General features: G+C 43.9%; 1 protein-coding gene across 1 annotated transcript in view; it reads right to left on the bottom strand.

Annotated features, from left to right (window-relative positions):
• ephb3b (eph receptor B3b) overlaps positions 1-20,861 on the bottom strand; it is a 58,962-nt gene that overhangs the window by 24,709 nt on the left and 13,392 nt on the right. The window contains 1 exon segment of the mRNA XM_079267599.1: positions 3,870-3,934. Within this exon segment, the coding sequence (XP_079123725.1) occupies positions 3,870-3,934 (65 nt within the window).

Genomic DNA, 20,861 nt, shown 5'->3' with positions numbered 1-20,861 from the left:
AGACGCCGGTTAACCTTCATGATTTTCGTTTTTTACACTCCTCTACATCTTTCAATGCTGCTACCGTACCCAGGGGGTGAATTACTCAGATAAAATGCGATTAAATTTTCTAAACTTTGATTACCAGCTTCATTACATAAGCGCAAGCAAACTAGACTTAAAAGCTTTACTGTCAGACACATTTTTCAATCTCGAATGAGGACACCAAGATTAAATCATTTCACTTCAAATAGCGATTCCTGTGTGTATAGTATATATTTGTGCGTGTGTGCTGAGGGATCTGCTCTCCTTTCCTATCAGAAAAACAGAGAGCATTTATTATTAAGGCCTGGTAAGGTTATTTGCATACATAGCACCTTTCAAATAAGTGTTTTGCAATAGGTATAGGTATAGCGATGTAAAACAATACCAGACAAATTAATAAAAGCTTGAGTGCAGTTTCAGCTAAAGGTCTGTACTATTTTACATGGCTGTCATTGGACTTGTTACCTAAATCCATGAGATTGAACCTGCGACCTTCTGATTACAGGGTGGTCACATCACTCAGCCACCCTGAAATATTAGAATGCTTGACTCTTAAATGCCAAAACATCTAAAACTAATTAAGTGTCTATGGTTGCACTCTCAGGACCAAAGTTTTCCTCGGAACCTTTGATCGAAGGCACCAATTTGTTCTCCAGAGCCAGTTCTTACTATCTGAGCATCTTAATTGAGGCTGTGATATGGATGTGGTGGAGACAAGTCTATTCATCCAGGACCCTGGAGGCCATAAGGGGGAGAGGGAGAATGGGTGTAGCTCGGCCGTTGCATTAAAACGATGGCTCGGCGAGAACGAAGAGGAAGCGACTGGAGAGAATCAATAATCACCGACCAGGTCAATAGGCTGGCTAAAAGCATGGAGTGTCAATGGGTATTTAGTTTAGTGTAATAAATCACCCACTGAAAAATAGCGTTACAGCCAAGTGTTTGTGGGTGTGTGTTTGACAATGTGCATTTTTGTTGAAATGTTGAAATGTGCTAGTGTGAGTCTGTCTGCCTGAGTGTTTACTTGCTCTGTGTGTTTATTTGAGGGTATGTACGTAAAGTTGTGCGTCTGTTTGTGTATGTGTGTGTTTAGAGAGAGGTCATCCCCCAGAGACACGCACCAGTGGCCAAACACTCTGAGCGCCTGCTTACAAAGCATGAATGAATTAATAGGTCATTCGGAAAAGGGTCAATTTGCTTGGCATCGATTTCCAACAAGATGAATCGTTCTGCAAGATTTGCGATTTCACTTAATTTTGTCTTTGTCCTTTCCAATCAAAGCTTTCAATTTTACTTAAAGATGATGATGAACAATACCTCTGTGATGCACTCCTTGCCGGTCCAAAGGCCCGCATTAAAAATATATATGGCAGCATTTTGGCGTAACTATGGGTCTTTGGAACTTTGGAATGTTGTGCTGCAGGAGTTTAAGACATCTTTATGGACAATATATGCCATTTAACAACCTTACATTAATTCATGGTGAGCATTAACTTCAACTAACCTGGACAGCGACGAAGATAAACTCCCATTAGCTTTAGGCATTCGCTGAAATGTTGTCGCCCCCACAAGATTCTGTGTGCTTTATTCTGTTTGTTGTTAGAATGAATAAGCTCTCTGAGGCTAATTTGAAGACATTTAGCTTGTTCATAACATGTTCTAGCATGCTGGAGATCTGTGAAGCAGCTTGCAATAACGATACTCATTGTCTCCACAAGCTAACTAATTTGGTATATTGTTGTCAGTTTGGTTATGGGAAACTCTGTGGGTGTCATTCCAAGTCTGAGGGCAGCCTTGCTATATAGGGGAAGACCCCCTTCATGACCCATCTGTTTTGCAAGATAAATGATACAGTATTATGGACAAACACACAATACAGAGAGACATTGGGAAAAGTGGAAATGCAAGCAACAACCTGAGGGCAGCTCGAGATAGGTGTCTACGTGCACAGACACTGACACACAGACACAGGCATGATACACAGATTCTGCAGGCTATTACTATAGACAGATGAAGACAGTGAGATAGAGAAATCCACAAACCAAAGTACAGACACAGAGGGGAAGAACACATGTGTACACACACACAGACATACAGTATGTGATGGCAGTACCTTGTACGTACAATTATATTCTCAAACCCACTGTCACAATTAGATGCAGTCTATTTTTCCTGTGTGTATCTTTATGTCTGATGCTTTATCTGTATGTGTTGTGCAACACTGTGAAAAACACAGAGATGCTGTGACTCAGACTTGACTGGACAGCATGTCTGGGAGAGTGTGAGTAGTCGATGTGAGTGAGTCTTTTTCTAAGATTTTTTCTGAGAAATGTATTATTTTTTTTCTGATATGCTGTCTCCTTCTCCCTGCTGTCTCCTTCTCCCTGCTTGGACATTTCTGTGGATTTGATTTAAATCTCAGTCGCACTACTCTCCCCCTCCCTTCCAGCTCTTGCAGTATTTTGTTTTGTTTGTCTTCTCAGCCACTGTATCGATTCCTCCTAAACACTCGTCATCCGTTGCAAAAACAGGCCGCGATGCTCCCATTGCAAAAGCCCAAAAGCATACAAATAAACATATGCACAATACATTGCGCATAAAGACAGAAAAATATAGCATTATCTCTTTGTAAGAGAAATATAAAAGGAGGGAAAGCAGGGAGGAAAGACAACTCAGGAATCACCATCTGTGGGACATTCTGCTACAAAAAAAAGGCAGGGGAGAAACTCTTCTCCAGTCCTGTGGTTGACAATGGGAGCGCATAAGGCTCTCCACTGTATGTATATCTATTGAAAAGAAGCATCTGTTGTGGGTTTGCTTGGAAACGAAACGGGATGCGTTCTGCATGGGTCTGGTGGGAGCAGCACTACTGCATTGTGTCTTAACGAGGAGGAGGGGGGCAGAGGAAGGCAAAGGAAGATGGACGGATGGGAAGGGAGAGGGACGAAGGAGAAGGAGGGCACGAAAGGCTGTTTGGGCGTTTGTCCCACTGATTGTTGCAGCTGAGGATGCTAGTGTGTCTGGCTTCATTTGCGCTCAGTTACTTGGAAGTAAAAGAAGGGGAAAATAAGGAGGGTGGTCGACTTTGAACAGCTGGGGTGGAATGTTCCTGCAATTGCAGGGTAAAAACAAAATGTAAAACAAATGGGGCCCCACCTTTTAAAACACAAGGACCAAGTCACAGGGCCACACAAAGGCAAGGGGAGGAGCGCTGGGGGTCTTTGAAGTATAGCTGAGGAAGGGTCAAGACTCCTCTTTAAGCCATTGTGGAGACCACATGGGAAAGCAAGATGGGGCTGTCACTGGCACATTGTGTGTGGTAGATTTGGATGCTGGGGCGTGCAATGGGTCAAAGGCAAGAAATATTTTCGTGTTTCAAAGGTTAGTTCATGAGGAAAATGGCGTTTTTCACGTTATCACTGCACTGGGGCAAGGGGAAGGGAACATCTGTGACTGGGCGAGTCAGTGAAATTGGATTGCAGTGTATCTTGTTCAGCTTGCTAAAAAGCGCATCCTGTTGAATCCCAAAACATATCCTGTGGAGTGATTTGCCAATGAAGTTGTGCAGGACTGTTTAACTTCAGAGACGCATGCAGACACACTGTATGTAGAAGCACAAGCACACACACTCAACACTAAATGTACCCCTTGAATAAGTATAGGGTCGAAGTTATTGTCTACACCTGAACATATATGTGAATTTCAATTATAAATCTAAAGCAGCGGTTATGTTGCCCACACAATTCTCTTTTCTCCATCTGTTTCTCCATTCATAAATCAGTCTTACTCTAGTCTACACAAACACACAAAGGCATGCAAACACACACACTGCACAGTGAACTCACCCCTGTCTCAGGGTGTGCAGTCCAGGCCAATTCCGTCGTGGCCCACTTCGTGTCCATCAGCGTCTCTGTGAACGGAAGCAGAAAGAAAACAACCAGGTCAGACAAAGAGGAACAGGGTGACAGAGGAGATCACTAGAAGTTTCAAAAGTTCGTCAACAATGTCATAAAACTTGTAAAATGAGCCGCGGAAGAGATAAGAGGCTTTGACCGAAGTTGTTCTCAGATAACTGGGTGAATTAATGAATGACAGAAAGCGCGGGCTGTATTAGATTCAATTAGACAAAGAAGTACTGGATGTCTGTGTGTGACAGGAAGACCAACAGACAGTCAGGCAAGGATCTCGGTGGGTGATCTGTGAGGTATTGTGTGACATTTTACTGTGGCTCCATGTCTGGCTAATTCATTTCAATTGGACGTTTGCTTTTATACAGGGGAAAGGAAACAGCGAGTCTCGCTGAGAAACGGCTCCGCTTCCCACAGGGCACCGCAACACACACACACATGATAACACCCCCACGTACAGCGAGTAACAGGTTGTAAAACTCCCGAAGATATACAACCCAACAGAAGGCTTCAGTGAAGAGGGGGGTTATAAAGTTAGGTGTCACAAAAGAGGAGCTTTTGAGCGGAACAGAGGTCGAAACACTTCAATTGGATTCACTTTCTGCCAATACTTGAGCACATATGCACTTCAAGTTTACCTTACTTTTGTGCCTGTCTCCTGGCAAACACAGAGAAACACACGCACACACACACACACACATACACATCATGTTCACAATACACACAAAATGGTGGACAGGATTCTCTCCTGCCTTCTCTCCTCTCCCCTTTCCACCCTCTTGTTTCAATACTGGCAAAGACGACGGCTTTGTGAGAGCAGTGAAGTAACACTATAAATGTTGAGTCTTTTACTTCCTGGTGCTCAAGGCGCAGTACGTAGCCACCCTTATTATCTCAACCGCTGTGCTGTTCTACAAGATAGTAAAAGATGATGAAACGGCACTGCCAGCAAGTGAACTTGAACCGCCACTGTTCCTGAGAGGAAGTGTGAGATGTTCCAATGTTCCAAGTCAGCTCACTTTGCTACTCTACCAACATCTCTGAGGTTTTCTCTGCCTTTATCCCCCTCCTTTTTCCTATTTCTTTTGGTCCTTATAAGCTGGCAGGAAAAAGGACTTGGGAGCAAAATAAAAGAGTAAACCCCAGCCCCCCCCCCCCCCACACCTGCTGCCTTAACTGCTGCACAAACGCAAATACCTTCGAACTCAGAGACCCCTCGTGAGTCTAGCTCTGTTGAGACGACTTGCTCCTAAAGCTGGAAATTCCCATTGAATCTCACACCCTCATGCTTTGGGTGAGTGTCCCTGACATGTGTAAATGAGACACAATGAGAAAACATGAGAAATCATGACTTCCAAGAGAGTTGCTGCCTATAGGGGAAATATGGGCAAAAGGCTCTAGAAGCTTCACTGTGAGCCACTTCTCACAGCGAGAACTGTCTCTCTGCGAGTGGTTCAGGGAGAGAATATCATGTCCAGGCAGCAGCGCAGGGATCTATCCAGCTCACAGCCAAACAATCTTTTCCCTTTCTCGCCTGTCAGTTTCCGATGTTCTCTCTATGCTGATAGTGGAGCTGCTTTCAAACAAATTATGAATTGCATCTGCTTTTGCGGAGAGCTCTCTTTGCAATCTGATGAAATGAGCAACATTTGTCTCTTGCGCAAATCAGGGCATACTTGTGTTTTCATCCCACAAACCGTGTCAGTGCATATCAGCAGTGGGACTTCCGCTGACTCATACCATGACAGTGTGTGATTTGAGACCTTTTACCGGCAGCTACGCAGGTAGGTAAGCCGCTGGGGTGGAAATTATACACCTCCGCTGCCTGGTGTTTATTACCGTATTATGACTGGCTTGTGTGTTTGGTGTATTGGCTTGTCATTAGACCTGACCTTGCTGAAAATGACAACGCGGTGAAACACTGACAGGCGGAGTCAAAGAGGGGAGGTAAAGGGGAGACAGAGACAAGAGAGAAGGAACGAGAGCAGAAAGAGATATATGGAAAACACGGACACACGGATGTGCGGTCTGACTCAGTGGTGTACACAGTGGATCATTCGGGAGTGCATGTGCAGCAGTTACACTTCTCTTCTCGATGCATCTGCATTGTTTAGCCCTACCAGGCCTGTGCTTTCGTGTGTGTATGAATGTGTCCATGTGCTGGTGTAATTGTGTGCATTTGTGCATTAGAGCTCTGTATTGTGGAGCACCAATCCGGAGTCAATGGGCCAAAGCAAAAGCACCGAATGACCCTGACCTGAACCTGCTCCCTCTCTGTCAGTGTGTGTGTGTGTATGCGCGCGCATGTAGGTGGCTGCTATGCTCATTTGTCTCTGCACACATGTGTATGTGTGTGCGTGTGTGTGTAGTACATCGGCTAATTGAGGAGCGCTGCCATATTCATGACCGTGCAGCAAAATCCAGACACTTGCACAGTAACCAAAAAATGTAGTGATATGCCCACGCTCAAAGCAACCGTTTCTGTGTGCCAAACTGCCAAAACCCGTGCTGTATGGATGATAAAGGATGAGAGAGAGCCAAAGACAGATTGAAGAGCGAAAGGTATTTTTTAAAGCAAACAACCTCTGAAAGCTTCTAAGACCATGCTGGTGGTTTGCCTTATAGAGAGAGAGAAAATAAATATAGATGGAGAAAAAACCAGAAGGACGAGTTGGGGGAGAAACAGCCATTGTGTGACTAAAGGATCCTCCCTAGTACACTGGCAGTGCACTCATTTGCCTTTTAGCTCTATATGTTTCACTTCACCCTTTAAAATCCTGGAAATGTAAAATGAGAGAGGGGATGATTGTAGGATGGAGGGAGAGAGAGAGAGCAAACAGAGTGAATCAGGCAAATGAACATGCAAATTTACTGCCGTAAAAAAAACACACGCTCTCGCACAGTGAGAGTGAAGCGCACAAATGTGGGAGGTAGCACTGGATCAGCATACACAGATGCACAAGCTTAATCCATCTTCCTTGCACGCACTCACTTTTTTTCTTAGTTGTTTTTTAACTCTTTCTCATCATCCCTGAAACGATGGATCTAATTCCCCTTCTCTTTCTCTCAATCTATCCCCCTGTTGTGACTCACTTCTCTCCGACTACTTCCTCTTTCTTCCCTCCACTCGCAAGTGATAGGTTTGACCTCTTTTCATTTGTCCTTTCCTCTTCCTCTTCCTTCCTCTTTTTCTCGCCGAACTCAATATCTGTGCTTGTGTTTTCACACTGTGCTGTGATGGATGTGACTTGTGGGGCACAGGGGAATGTTTTTCAACCTCCCACCGCTTACGAAGACGATTCAATTAGAGAGTCACTGTTTAAGTAACGCGGGGATTGCTCTAGTAAAGTAGTATTTATGATTGAGGTCAAATGCACCTGGGATAAGCACAGCAAACATGGGGGGGGGGGGGGGGGGGGGTGTTTTCACTGCTAGCTCTGATTGTGTGAGAACAATTGCAGGTATACAAACAGGCTTGGGGAGATCATATGCAGGCAAATACATGCATTCATGCACACTTGCATGCACACACGCAAAGCCAACCCCTGCACTCTAATCCCGTGATGACAGGGCAGGCCTAATAACAGGGGAGGGCACTGAAGCATTTGTCCCTATGGCCGCATCCAACTCACACACACACACACACACACACACACACACACACACACACACACACACACACACACACACACACACACAGTTACAAGCCTCTTAAAATATTTCTTTTTTCAAACAAGCAGACTTCTTAAAGAAGGAAAAAAATAAAGGCCCAAAGAGGAAAAGGGGAAGAAAGGCTATTATTGAGAGAGAGGAATGTGTCGTCGTTTCACGGGGCCCGAGTAGCAAGGAGCAGACAGGTGAGGGATTTAGCTTGGATCTTGCCGCAACTACTTTGAGCTTTTTAGCATGCTCGTCTTTGTTAGCGTGACCCCGTCCGCTGACAACTGAAAGACAACTGAACCAATCACAAAGATATGTCTCGACAACCTCGGAGATAAAATTGTTACAGACACGCCGAGCAATGTCTGAAATGTTAGCGAAAAGCTGACTTAATCACTTCCTGTTAGCTTGGTTTCCTGCTATAAGCACAGAACAAGATGGCTTCTTCTCGTTCCAGCTTTAACTGCTGTATTAATAAAACATGATGACAGCAGGATTTTGTTTCAGCCAGGAAAAAAGCAATGAAAAAAAAGCTAAAACTTCAAACCTCCCCGATGACTCTTTCCCCGAAATCCTTTCCTTAGGCTACTCCACCAGTTAATTATCTGCTCCCCACCTCTTCTCTGAGTTGCTTTTGTTGTATTCTCCTACAGTCAAACAGACCAAGCACATGGCAACCTGGCATGGGGTAGCCACTCCATTAAAATACTATGCCGTCTGGTTGCCAAACACTTGAGCCTCTGTTTAGCCAGAGAAACAGTGAAATGTGTCAACACTGAGAGTGAGGACCCCACGCTCAACTTATTAGTGCTATTAGCCTGATTGCTTTCTGTGCTATCTTTGTTGGCTCCACTTTTGTTGGCCAACGTGGGGCAGAGCAAGAGGAAGAGAGACAGGAAAAAAAGAGAGCAGGAGGAGAGATGCTATTCAAATTCAAATTGTCCAAGCAGCCTTTTTGCCTTTGTGCAGGGCCAGAGTGCGATGATTAGGAGAAGTCCCCTCCATTTTATGGCAAGACCTCCCCTTCAGCACACACACACACACACACACACACACACACACACACAGTCACGGTAATTGGTTGCTGCGACATGGACAGGCCAAGGAGGTGATTCCTCTGTGGAATTCCTGAACGGACTCGCCTCTCATGACAACCCCCCCCCCCTTCAATCAGCACACACACACACACAAATACTTCACCCCGCTTCCACTCACTGTCAGTCATCCCTCAATGGCTGTCACACAATAGGTTTGTCCTGTGTGTGTGCGTTAACAGGGTTACGCCGTTGGTGCATGGGACATAAGCTCTCGTTCCACCTTTCTGTGTCTCTTTCTCGCTCCTTGTCTCTTATTTTTAACTCAAGGCTCGTTCCTATCTCACTCAGTGTAACTCTTGTATCATCTCTGCCCGTGGGGAGGTCTAATGAACGTCAGTCTTTGCTCTCTGCATTTGTTGCTGGGCCCCCATCCCCTCAATTATTTCCCCCTTGTCAAAAGATACCTTGGGGCCTATGTGGGTTTTTTGGTCCGTCTGCTTGGCCTATCGTGTCTGCAGAGGTAATTTCTGACAAGCAGCTCTTACCAGATAACTCTGGGACTTGTGATATAAATAAACAGACACAAACACAACAATGTTCTTTTCTGTCAGAGGCTTTATGAGCAGAGCAGTTGAAATGGAAAATAGCTTTGATCACAGTAAGGAGGACATTGTGAGCGAGCGCAGCTGCTTCTTGAAATGACATATATGTGTGAGCGTGTGTGTAAGTGTGGGTATTTGCTGCAACCAAGGAGTGTATTGCGTTTTCAAGGGCTCATGAAGTCTAGTCTAGTTCCTGTACCGCCGATGGACTGGGCCTCTTTGTCTTTACCCCCTTTTTTTTCTCCCCCTCCCTATCCCCTGCTCTTACTGACTCTATAATTACTAAGCACAGTGGATCTGACGAACAGGTAGCCCGAAGGGCAGCTGTCTACAAAACCAGGTGTGCCTTCGTGTGTGTGTGTGTGTGTGTGTCTGTGAATACATGTCAGCATGTGTGTGTTTGAATGACACGTTTTTTGAAGCCGGCGTCTGACTGTGATGAGTATGAGTGATTGTACGTGTGCCTGTTTGAGTCATCGATGTGTAAGCGGTTGAAACTCGAACTTCTGCTTTGTTTACTGCATTGTCACTGTGGCTTTTACTCTTGTACCTCTTAGGATTATTCCCTCTAATGTTTGCCACTCAGGAATTTAAGCTTCTTTCTCTGTTTCTCTCTGTGTAAGTATATATTTAGGGAACAACATTTTCTTACTGACTTTACTGAAAATGCTAAAATTTGAAGCCTCACAAACTCCAGCTTGCAAACTTTCTTGCATGTGTGTGAATGTGCACATTCTCTCCCTTCTATTCCCCAACTTCCTAGTTCACCACAAAACCCCTCACCCTGTCCGAGACCCGGAATTCACAGCTGTCTGCATTGTCCCGTGCGTTCATTGAATGGCTCTGTGTTCAGTTGCTATTGAATAAGTCACAGCCCCTTCATCAACAGTACTGACAAAATAACACATACACACACACATTAGCGGTTGGGGGGAAGCCTTTAGCACTTGTTTTATTGGCTACTTCCTCTGACACAAGCACTTTGGAATACCTTAAAAAAAATCCAATTTTGGAAAGGTTCAATGGAAACCCTCGATACTGTGAGTGTCTGCATTTTGTCAGGAGTGCGATCTTTGCTCCTTTTCGTGCACCTCGATCTAATCAGCAAATTTTTTTGTCGTTCTTTGCTTTTAGATGGAAGTAACGGTCTTCAAACAGCACAGCAGAGTGCTCGAGACGTGCAGTTTTACTTATACTGTAGCTGACTGACGTGGTGTTCTCAGCCGAATACTTGAGCTATAGCTTTGAACCTGCAACCTTTTAGTAATCGCTTCATTTCCCATGCTGTGAGAGCTGTACTTAGCATTTTGCTCTCAGAAGGGAATGTGAAAGCATGTGCACAGCCGTTTTCACGTGTGTGTGCTCCTTCAACAACTGCTAATACAGACTATGGTGACTTAATAACAGAGTTCTGGGACATTGTCTAACCACCTTCTGTTTTTTTTAAAGCCATGCCTCACTGCTTGACATCAAGTTCACAGGGTTTCATTCCTCACCGAAATATTCCTCTGGAGTCATCTCAGACCATGCTGGTTTACTGCACTGAGATGTTTGGCGTTGCCTAATTAGGGCTCCCGGTGCTCTAACTTGCCTCTCACTGGAAACCAAGCTTAGGGCCATTCATTTTGATCGTGCAAACTACCTCTTCTCTTTCCGTATTTTTCTACAAATTGAAAAAGGTCGTAAAAGAAATCAGACTTGAGTAATAATCTACCAAGTATTGCTTCATTGTAGCATTGCTTTTATAAGGTTTGATGTCACATTCACCACTTACATTTTATTTTGGAACGGCGTGTTCCTAATTTTCAAATGATTACGTTAAGGGCATCGCGTCTGCCTATGTTTAACCACCACCAGGAAACGGGCGCAGAACCAGGTTTCTGTAGGGACGCAGGATGTTTACATCACCTAACATGGAAACTATTGCCTCAACCTTTACTGTAAATGAAGCGACACAGCGACAAGCGACAATTCAACACACCTCTCTCTCTCTTTGTTTTACAACATTTCAGAATTCAGTCTGGGTTAATTTTTTTCCCCCCTCCAAATAAATTCAACATCGAATGCTGACAGTAAACACTGTTTAAGCACAACACCCTCGTCATGAATTCGATTGCTGAATCCAAGCACGGGGTGACTTCTGCGTGAGACGACTAAATGCCATGATCTGATTTACTGGCTAATGACTCAGCCAACTGCATCTTAAAAATCCAAACAAGCAAGCAGGTTCGCTTTTGCTTCAAGGATTTGCATATGCAAATATGTATCTCCTAGTCAGGTTCTGTGGGTATTTGCGTGTGTGAGCATGGATGTATTAGTCAGAGTGTGAGGAAGGAAGCGAGACAGAGTCATTTGGCTGCCTATCTGTGTGTTTGTTTGTGTATGATAGTCTGGGTGTGTCACTACAGCTGGTGATTTCATTGCGTCTCACCTCGCGCTCCCTGGGGGGGGCGGCAATACCTGGAATACAATTTGTATTTAAAACACAATAGTGTAAGTGTAACCTCAGCCAAGTCTGATTGATTTGGTAGTTTGCCACGCAGATGAAAGGCAAAGAAGAAAATCACTCTCTCGCACACGCACACACACACACACACACACGCATGAATACATGTAGGTGCACATTTCAAACTTCTATAAAAAGACTTATTTGACATATATCAACAAAAACAGGAAACATGTCTGCTAACATCAGTTTACCTCGCTTTTAACCACGCCTATGCATAACATATACTGTAAAAACACCATAGTTCAGCAACAACACAGCCAGCATGACAGAAAATATTCTTTGACATCTTCCAAAACAAGATACATTTCTTCTTATCTATCCATCTCATGTTCCATGTACTCTGGCATTTAATTAAAGCGTGTTACTGGTGTTCAACAATTGCCTCATTATATGTTTATCTACAAAGAGAGAGACATAAAAGGAGGGCGGTGGAGTAATTTACTCTCAGATAAAGCAGTGCCGATATTCTTTGATTGGCTGCTTTGTCTTGCAAAACCTGTGGACTGCTCTGATGACTCCACAGTGGATATGGCTAATGAGCAAACGGCGCGAAGTAACACGCAACCCTGATACGAATCATGTGAATAAATATGAAGTGCCTCGAAGGTCAAACGAGAAGAAGGAAACATAGATTATGATTTAATTAGGTTTAAAATAAGCTTCATTCTTCCTCAACAGTCTATTAAATTTGAAGTCCTCATTAAAAAAAAGAAAATGAAATCAATCAAACATGCAGGTACGGGAGGCAGTCATCCATGGTTATGAACACAAATTTGTGGATCCAAAATCAAGCATCAACTATCTATCTATGTCAGCTTATTCTCTGTCGTTATTTAAGGAAGGCAGCATCCCAGTATTGGCTGAGTGTGTGTGTCTGTCTGGGAGCAGAAATTCACCTGGCGCCTCTGCCTCTCTAAGGGATTTTGGGTATTAGTGCTGCAGGCTAACACTGTGGCAGGTGAGTGTCAGGACTCGCTCACCTCAAAGTCACATTTAGCATATCAAGTCTGCCAACGGGGTTTTGCCAACAACCTGCTCTTATACTATGCCATCATCAACCCCTAGCGAAGACTCATTGGGAGAGTGGCCTTGTGTTTACGGAGACCATGCTGGATCTGACGCGTCACAGGTTTGATTGCCATGGTCAGTGTGTGTCCATTATGTTAAATGCGCTTTAGAAAGAAAATGAACTTGTATTTACTCAGTGATTGTCTGGAGCACTACAATTAAAAAAAAATCTACGTCAAAAAGCAATGAATGAGGAATGAACCATGTGAATATAATATGAGGATATGTGCCAACAGTCATTTTCAATGCATTACTCCCCATTTGAATACAGCCACAGCACAAAGGAAATGACGATTGAATATGGGTTTGTTTTTCGAGATAAGCAAAGGAGAGGCGATAGAGAGAGAGAGAAAAAAAGAAAGAGAGAGAGTGAGATTCCCAGCTTTGGGTGTGGTTGCTTGTGGGGAAAAAAAGCCATTCAGTGAACGCTCATTTACACCAGCATTGCTTGTAAGTCTCCCTCGATTTCTAGATTTCAGCACAAGCAACAAGAGAAAGAGAGAAAAAGGTGAAGACAAGGAGTCATGCAACAAACAGGGGAGGGAAGGGGGAGTAAAGAAGAGATATTCAAAGAGAGAGGGAGGGAGCAAAGCAGAGAAAGAGATGGGAATGAAAGGCAAGGGGGCCAGTAAGGTAACACATGTGGGGGGGGGGGGGGGGGGGAGAAAAGGAGGGAGAGGAGAGGATGGAAAGCTGGTGCATGCTCTCTTGTATTCCCCACAGCCCCTGTGCTTATTTCATTGCCACTGTTTTTTTGGCATGCTGACATGCAACGGCCTTCAGAGACTGTGTCTGCGTGTGAATGTGTGTGTGTAGACGTCTACAATGCCCTGTGTATGTGTGTGTGTCTTCCTGAAGTGTCTGTGTTTAACATGCAGCCTGATGGGAACTGTTTTTGCTCATTGCCTGCAGCCCAGGGAGCCATCGTCTACTTCACTGCTGTCCTTTTCTCTGCTGTCTTTTTCTCCTCTCCTCTCCTCTCCACTGCCCCTGTGCCAACCAGGGCATCCATTCATAACTGCTCGATAGGTCTGGCAACGGCAACAGACTGTGTAGAAGATAACGGCACAGATTCCCAGACCGAACATATGAAAACGTGATAGCAGCAACTTGTCCTTTGGGAGAATTTCAATGGAAACATTTCATTGGTGCCGAGAATGGTGTTTGTGAGCACTCACACACTCACCTGTGTGAACAAATGAGTATTTGCTTGTTTGGGTGGAAGCTGGTTATTATGTAAGTGTCTCAGAAGCAGTAGAAGCATAAACAAGCTCAAATGCACGCACACACTGACACACGCTTTTGTTCAATAGAGGAGGGCTATTGTGCTGCCGGCGCAGTTGGATTGTGTGTGAGCAGTTACCTCACATCTCTAATAGCAGGTTTCAAGCAATTACGTCTGTCAGCAATGGCTGACTCAACAAACAGAACTCAATCACATGGGAACACAAACCCATACTGTACACTTGCATAATGCTAATGCATACACGTTATGCATAATACGTTATTAAGCAATAATAACACCAAAAACACCGTCAAATAGAAAATGAGACATGTTATTAAGACTCTCTCTCACACACACACACACACACACACACACAAATCCTGGTTGTTCACAGCCTAGAAAGAGCTGGAACCGGGCATTGAATAAAAGCTGTGGCTTTTTGAATGGCTGAGCACCACAAGTAAAGGGCTTAGCACCCAGTCTCTCTAACAAACACATGCTCTCTCTCTCTCGCTCTCCCTCTACCATTGTTTCTCTTAATACAGTCTCTCTTAATTTCGTAATTTGCCATCATATCAGATCACCTTCCAGTGCAGCATGTAATGATCGTGTTGAATTTAATTAAAGATGGCTACTTCCTGTTACACGAGGAACAGCTGCCTGTGCATCTGCAGCTATAGGACAAAGCCCTGATGCGGTCCACATTTCCAGCATGCCAGTGGCTTCCAATTACTTTAAAACTGTTTAAAAAGTACTGTGGTGGTAAAGACCAAAAGTCTTTGAGGTTTGCTTGTTTCATTTCCTCCTCAGAAACATGCCCAGACAGGACAAACAAAAAAACAGAACAAAAATAGGAGCTGGGGGACTACCCTATTAGCGTGGACTCAGGCTAATTGAGCAACCGCGAATGATTTAGGAAGATGTTGCAGGGTAATTATCAAGTCAATTATCACCGCCAGACATGTTCATTTCCCAGGTATGCCCTCATTTACCTGTGAGGAGGTTGGGCAAAAAAGAAAAGGGAGAGAAAATGGCATATGGGGAATTTAAGCTGATGATTAATTATACTCTACCCCACCTCCATCACACATACAAATCATCGCACCAGCACTCCCCTGTCCTTTCTTTTCAAAAGGAAGGATAAGGAGGACCAGGTGGCGAGCAAACCCTGCGGGCAGACTGATGCTTCTCACATCAGCTTGTTAAGAAGACAGCGGGCTTGTTACAGTTTACCTGCTTGCGCCGTCATTAGCCTCTCAGGTCAGGGACACAGAGAACAAAAGGAAGGTTAGGGCAGTTCAAGTCAGGAATGCAACCCGCCAAGTCAGGGCTCTGTGGGCCCGTGTGACTGAGACACTGTCGCACGCACACATCCTTTCTGCTATAGCCACGCAAATCCATCTACACCAAGATCACATAAAAGAACAGATATCTCTTTCTCTGTACCCTCACATACAAAGAATTGTGGGAGTGGCGCTTTATGTAAAACAGGTAAAGCATAATGTAGCATGCAACATTACAAATACAAACAGCAAGGGGAACAATGGCCCAGATGCACTCACACACCAGATGCTCTTTACTGTCTATGGGCAGGTCGTTTGATTTCCTTTCTTTTACTCTCAGTAATCCATTCTTCCTTCCTCTTTCTTCTGTTTCTCTTTTGTCTCTACCTTCATGCCAGAGTCTCTCCTTCATGCATGTGCCTACCACTCCCAGTCTTTTCTATTTTGTTTTTGTCCTACCTAGGTGTGTGTTTGCTGGCTAACAAACCAGCTTTCGACTGAAGTCGTTCCAGTTTCGCTGTCTCTAAAACCTTAGCAGCAGCATTGCTCTCCTGCGTGAGACAGCTTGACACAACGTCATTTCTGTCTGCCCCTTTTTTTCATTCGCCGCACTGTGGGCAATGGTTCATGGTCTATGATGACAAATTGATTGCTGAAAAGGGTTTATCGATTTATTTTAGGGACCAGGCTTTTATTTCAATTCTGCAGCAGATGGAGGCAGATGAATTTGTTTATTTGTTGTGTGGCATCATCAACTTAAAGTAAGAGATGCAAGGGCGAGATCATTATTATTTATGGCTATTTTGTTTTCCAATGTCACATACCCACAAATGGCTGGGTGATATTAGTCACATTGATCAGTGTTGTAGTTGAAGCTCTCTTTCTCATGATATCTGTGTGTCTCTGTGTCTCTCTCTCGCACTCCGCTCCCCTCGCCACCAGGATTCTTATCAGACCTGAATTCTTAATCGCTACTGAGTTAATTAATCTCACACTTGGCGGCTGTAATAACTTGACTTGTTAGACCTCATCTGTGCAAATGGACTTTGCCTCTTCAGCAGCAAAAAGCACCAGCGATGAACCAGCCAGGAGACAGGCATAGTCAGGACCATTCATAAAAAGCCTCATATATGCTCATGTCAATGCGAATACCTGCTCAACCTTACACGTGCATTGCATTTTCAATTTAGCAATTTAAATAACATTTCCGCAAAGTGGCTTCTTGTAAGTGTATGAATGAATGAATGAATTTTATTTATATAGCGCTTTTCACAGACAGTAGTATCACAAAGTGCTGAACAGAGCAGACATTTAAAAGCATAAAAAACACAATGTGACCCTAGGGTCAATAAATTATCTACACAGAGAAAATTAAATAAATAAAATAAAATAAAAATGTAAAACATATTTTAAGAGCAGGTCTAGGACATGGGTTTACTTTTACACAAACGCCAGCCTAAACAGGTGGGTTTTTAGCTGGCTTTTAAAAGTATCCACAGTATCTGCGAGGCGTAGAGTTGCAGGCAGAGCATTCCAGAGCCTCGGGGCCACTGCCTCAAAGGCTCGGTCACCACGGGTCTTAAATCGTGTGTGTGGGACTGACAGAAGACCTAGAGCGTTTGACCTGAGAGTGCGGGCGGGTGAATAGGGGCGAAGTAGATCAGCTACATAAGTCGGAGCCTGACCGTGAAGTGCTCTGTAAGTGATGGTGAGAATGTTAAAGTGTATCCTAGATGCTACAGGAAGCCAGTGGAGAGATCGGAGTACGGGGGTGATGTGAGACCGTAGATTTGTCCTGGTGAGTAATCTGGCGGCAGCGTTTTGGATGACCTGCAGACGGTTAAGAGCAGATGCACTGAGTGATGTGAAAAGTGAGTTGCAGTAGTCAATGCGTGAAGAGATAAATGTGTGTATGATCATCTCTAATTCAGGTGTTGATACTACAGATCTCAGTTTACTGATATTTCTTAGATGGAAGAAACATGACCTGGACAGCTGCTTAACATGAGGGTCAAACGACATGGATCGATCAAAGAAAATCCCGAGATTGCGCAGGTTGCAATGGGCAGCAGAGGAGAGTGGACTAATAATCTGCCTGATCATGGGGACAAACTCCTCTGGAGCAATAACTAGGACCTCCATCTTAGAGTCGTTAAGTTGCAGGCAGTTTTCTGCCGTCCAGTCTCTGATGTCATTTGGGCAAAGTGGTACTGTGCAATAAGCTTCAAGTTCTAGATTGCAAGATGACATTAGAAAATGCAAACATCCGCTACATCATTCTGACAGCAGATGCAACAACACCTTCATGTGCCTCTAAAAGTATGATGCAATTTGAAGGTAATAAATAAAAGCTGAGGAGAATGAGAAAAGGGGTTTATACGAGTTGTTGTATTGGCTTAATAAATTATTACAATGTTTACAATGCAGCCTCTAACCTCCAAAATACACATCACATTTGGTAACATACAGATTCCAGGAACCATGACTTTACACTAAACAAGGAGATTGACTGAATGACTCAAAACAACAACTACATTTATACTGCAAACAATACAAAACTTAATTTTAGTGCCAAGATTTCAACAACATGATCTCAAGAAGACAAATGGTTGATTTAGGTTTGTATTCTCATATTTACTCTCTAAAACAAATAAAAAGGGTGGAAGGGCGAAGTGGCGGCCCCTACTTCTTTATGGAAAATTTGGTAGTAGCTTTGAGAGACATATTTTAATCGTTGTGTACCCCCTTTATATCAAATAGAAAGTGGATGAAGAATATTTGGGATGTAAATAAAAATGGGGCCGACAATGACAGGACAGGGAGAGTAATAGCCAGGCTAGAGCCTGTAGCATCCACACTACCTGCCCTCAGCCCAGCTCTGCATTATCTGGTCAATATCATGGTCAGGGATTGGTGAGGTCCCAAACGTTATTACTTATTAATGTATTTAACCTAAAGAGAAACCACTCGATAGATAGGCACGGCACAGATTCTGGGCTCTGGGCAATTAAAATAAATTGACGGATGGACGGATAGACACACAAGGCTACTGGAGTCCATATGGCAGCTGGCTTCACAGGCCCACTGCAATTACATAAAGACCTCTGCGCATTGGCATGACACACAGAGGGCCCCAGACAGCAACACCAGAGAAAGAGAGAATAAATCATTCAGCAGTTAGTAACGCGCACACACTGACACACATGTATGCACATACACATGTACAGACACAGACAGACTGGCAAGGACGCAGGTCCCAAAATGCAGAGGCATAGACACTTTCTCTAACACACAAACACAAACTCATCCTGTCCTAGTAAGATATATGTTGAAATAATCGCATCATGATTACAGAACCTCACACACTCCAGTAAATCCACTAAACCCACACCGGCTGACTGGCCTTGAGTCAATGCCTTGACTCCTGTTTCACTGAAGGTGTCCTGTTGTCCTTAACGCACCTAAACAGCAGCATAAATCTCAGCGACAGGCTAGTCGTACATCAGGACAGGGGAGGAGGAGAGGGACACTGTCTAAACAGGAAGTGAGCTAGGTTGAAGTTTCATGGTTTGGCTGAATGATGTGGATGACCAATGAGAGTAGGGTGGAATCGTGGAGCTCTGGGTCAAATATATGTTTTACTTATTTTTCTCTATGGAAGATATATTTATTTCTCATTGTGTCATCTGTCTACCTCTCCATTCCTCTGTCTTTCTCTTGGGATATGTAGGAGGAATATGGGCTACCCTAGGTAATGTGTTATTCACCCTTCATTGATGTGTAACTAAAGCTGGCAGTTAGGAGGGAGAGGGGTGTCACCAATAACCCCCACACAGTAGCTCCAGCCACAAGGCCTCTATAGGCACCCATTGATTTATTTGCTGACACACATGTTTAAGAACATTCATACGCACACACAAATATTTTCATATATCTAAAACTTGATTGGATGTCTATGTGTGTGTGTGTGTGTGTGTGTGTGTGTGTGTAGGTGTGTGTGTGTGTGTGTGTGTGTGTGTGGTATGCAAAAACATAGAAGGTCATCTGGGAATTTCAAAAGGACCACAGAAGTATAGTGGAGGTGCCAAATTATCACCGGCAGACACCAGCAGCTGTTTAGGCGTGCGTGTGTGCGTGTGTGTGTGTGTGTGTGTGTGTACTGTGGTGCACCAAACATTCTGGAAAACCAAATGTGGGGTCTGGTGGCTTGGGAGACAAAAGAAAATAAATTAAAATATGATATTCATATAAACAGACGGGGAAGATGGTAAGTAGAGCAAAAGGACAGGGATTTTGTTCATACATTTGCAGGGGTCATTGGCTGGAAAGGTCTGGTTATATGAACTGTCAATGCTTAGTGTATACATTAACCTTTGCTGTTTTGACAGCCCACTCAGTTTTGAAATAATATTATCTGGATAATTTGATTATCCAGTGGCTGATGGGATAAATTATACCACAGTGAAAAAAAGACTGGTCAATCAGGGGATCTTTTTTGTTGTTGGTTTTTTTTTACGTACACGCACAATCTACATGTATGTTTAAGTGAACACAAATAAGACTCATCTGGTTTGGCACCCGGTTGGCCGAGAGAGAATAATTAACTTTTTTTTTATAACTCGCTCAAAAGTTTCCCCACCTACCCACCTGCCTCGTTGTGATCCTTATAACACAGCCTCTGGTGAACTTAGCTAGTTAAAAAATAACAACCCCAATGTTTATGCCTAAGCTCACCCATTAGCACAAGTGTTCAGCTGGGTTCACTTCTGTTGTGGCCTGTGGCGATGAAATCTGATGGGAATACACAACAACGAGGTGCAAGTTTGTTTTTCTCTCCAACTGGGGACACAGGAAATGAAATGCACCAAAAATATCAGTATGCAGCTCACATGTGTTCCATCTACCTCCGACACACGCACAAGAACACAAGCCAGACCTCCTGGTGGTCGAAGTTAGCTAGGTGTGGTTGGGAATGCTCCAAAAGCAGGGTGTGGATCAGCACTGACCTGATTAGTCATCATCCTGACCCTGAACCAGCCAAAGTGGGTAGAATACAAATGACTCCCTTAAGGGCCGCTGGCCAGTAAATCTGACTCTGAGTCGGTGTTTATGGGATTCAAACCGCACCACACAAGGCCACAGCAAATGGGCTTACTGATCCTGAACAGTGACTTCATTGAAAGGAAGGGAAAAAGGCTTTTGGGCAGGGTGTTTGCAGGACTGATTGGTAGTTACAGTAATTATAAGTTGGGGTTATAGTAATGATGTCATGCTTCTGGCATACTTCATTCAAAAAGGTGTTATGGAGTCAACAGTATACATCTGTTGATTTTCCTTTCAACATGTCCCTGTTTAACAGAAGATACACATATCAATACGTCATGGCAGAGTTAAAACTGCGAAGCCCTCGCTGCTCCAGGAAAGCGTTAATATTTCACCAACCTGAAGCATCCAGTTCTGTCCCTTCAACCATCGTCAAGGCTCAACACATCTGGGCAGCTCTATTCTTGTTAATGAACAGGTGAGAAATTACTTAGACAGACGG

This window comes from Melanostigma gelatinosum (assembly GCF_949748355.1).
Source record: "Melanostigma gelatinosum genome assembly, chromosome: 4".
In the NCBI taxonomy this organism is placed as follows: Eukaryota; Metazoa; Chordata; class Actinopteri; order Perciformes; family Zoarcidae; genus Melanostigma; species Melanostigma gelatinosum.
The sequence above is the reverse complement of the archived record's forward strand: the minus strand, read 5'-3'. Positions and strand labels throughout refer to the sequence as shown.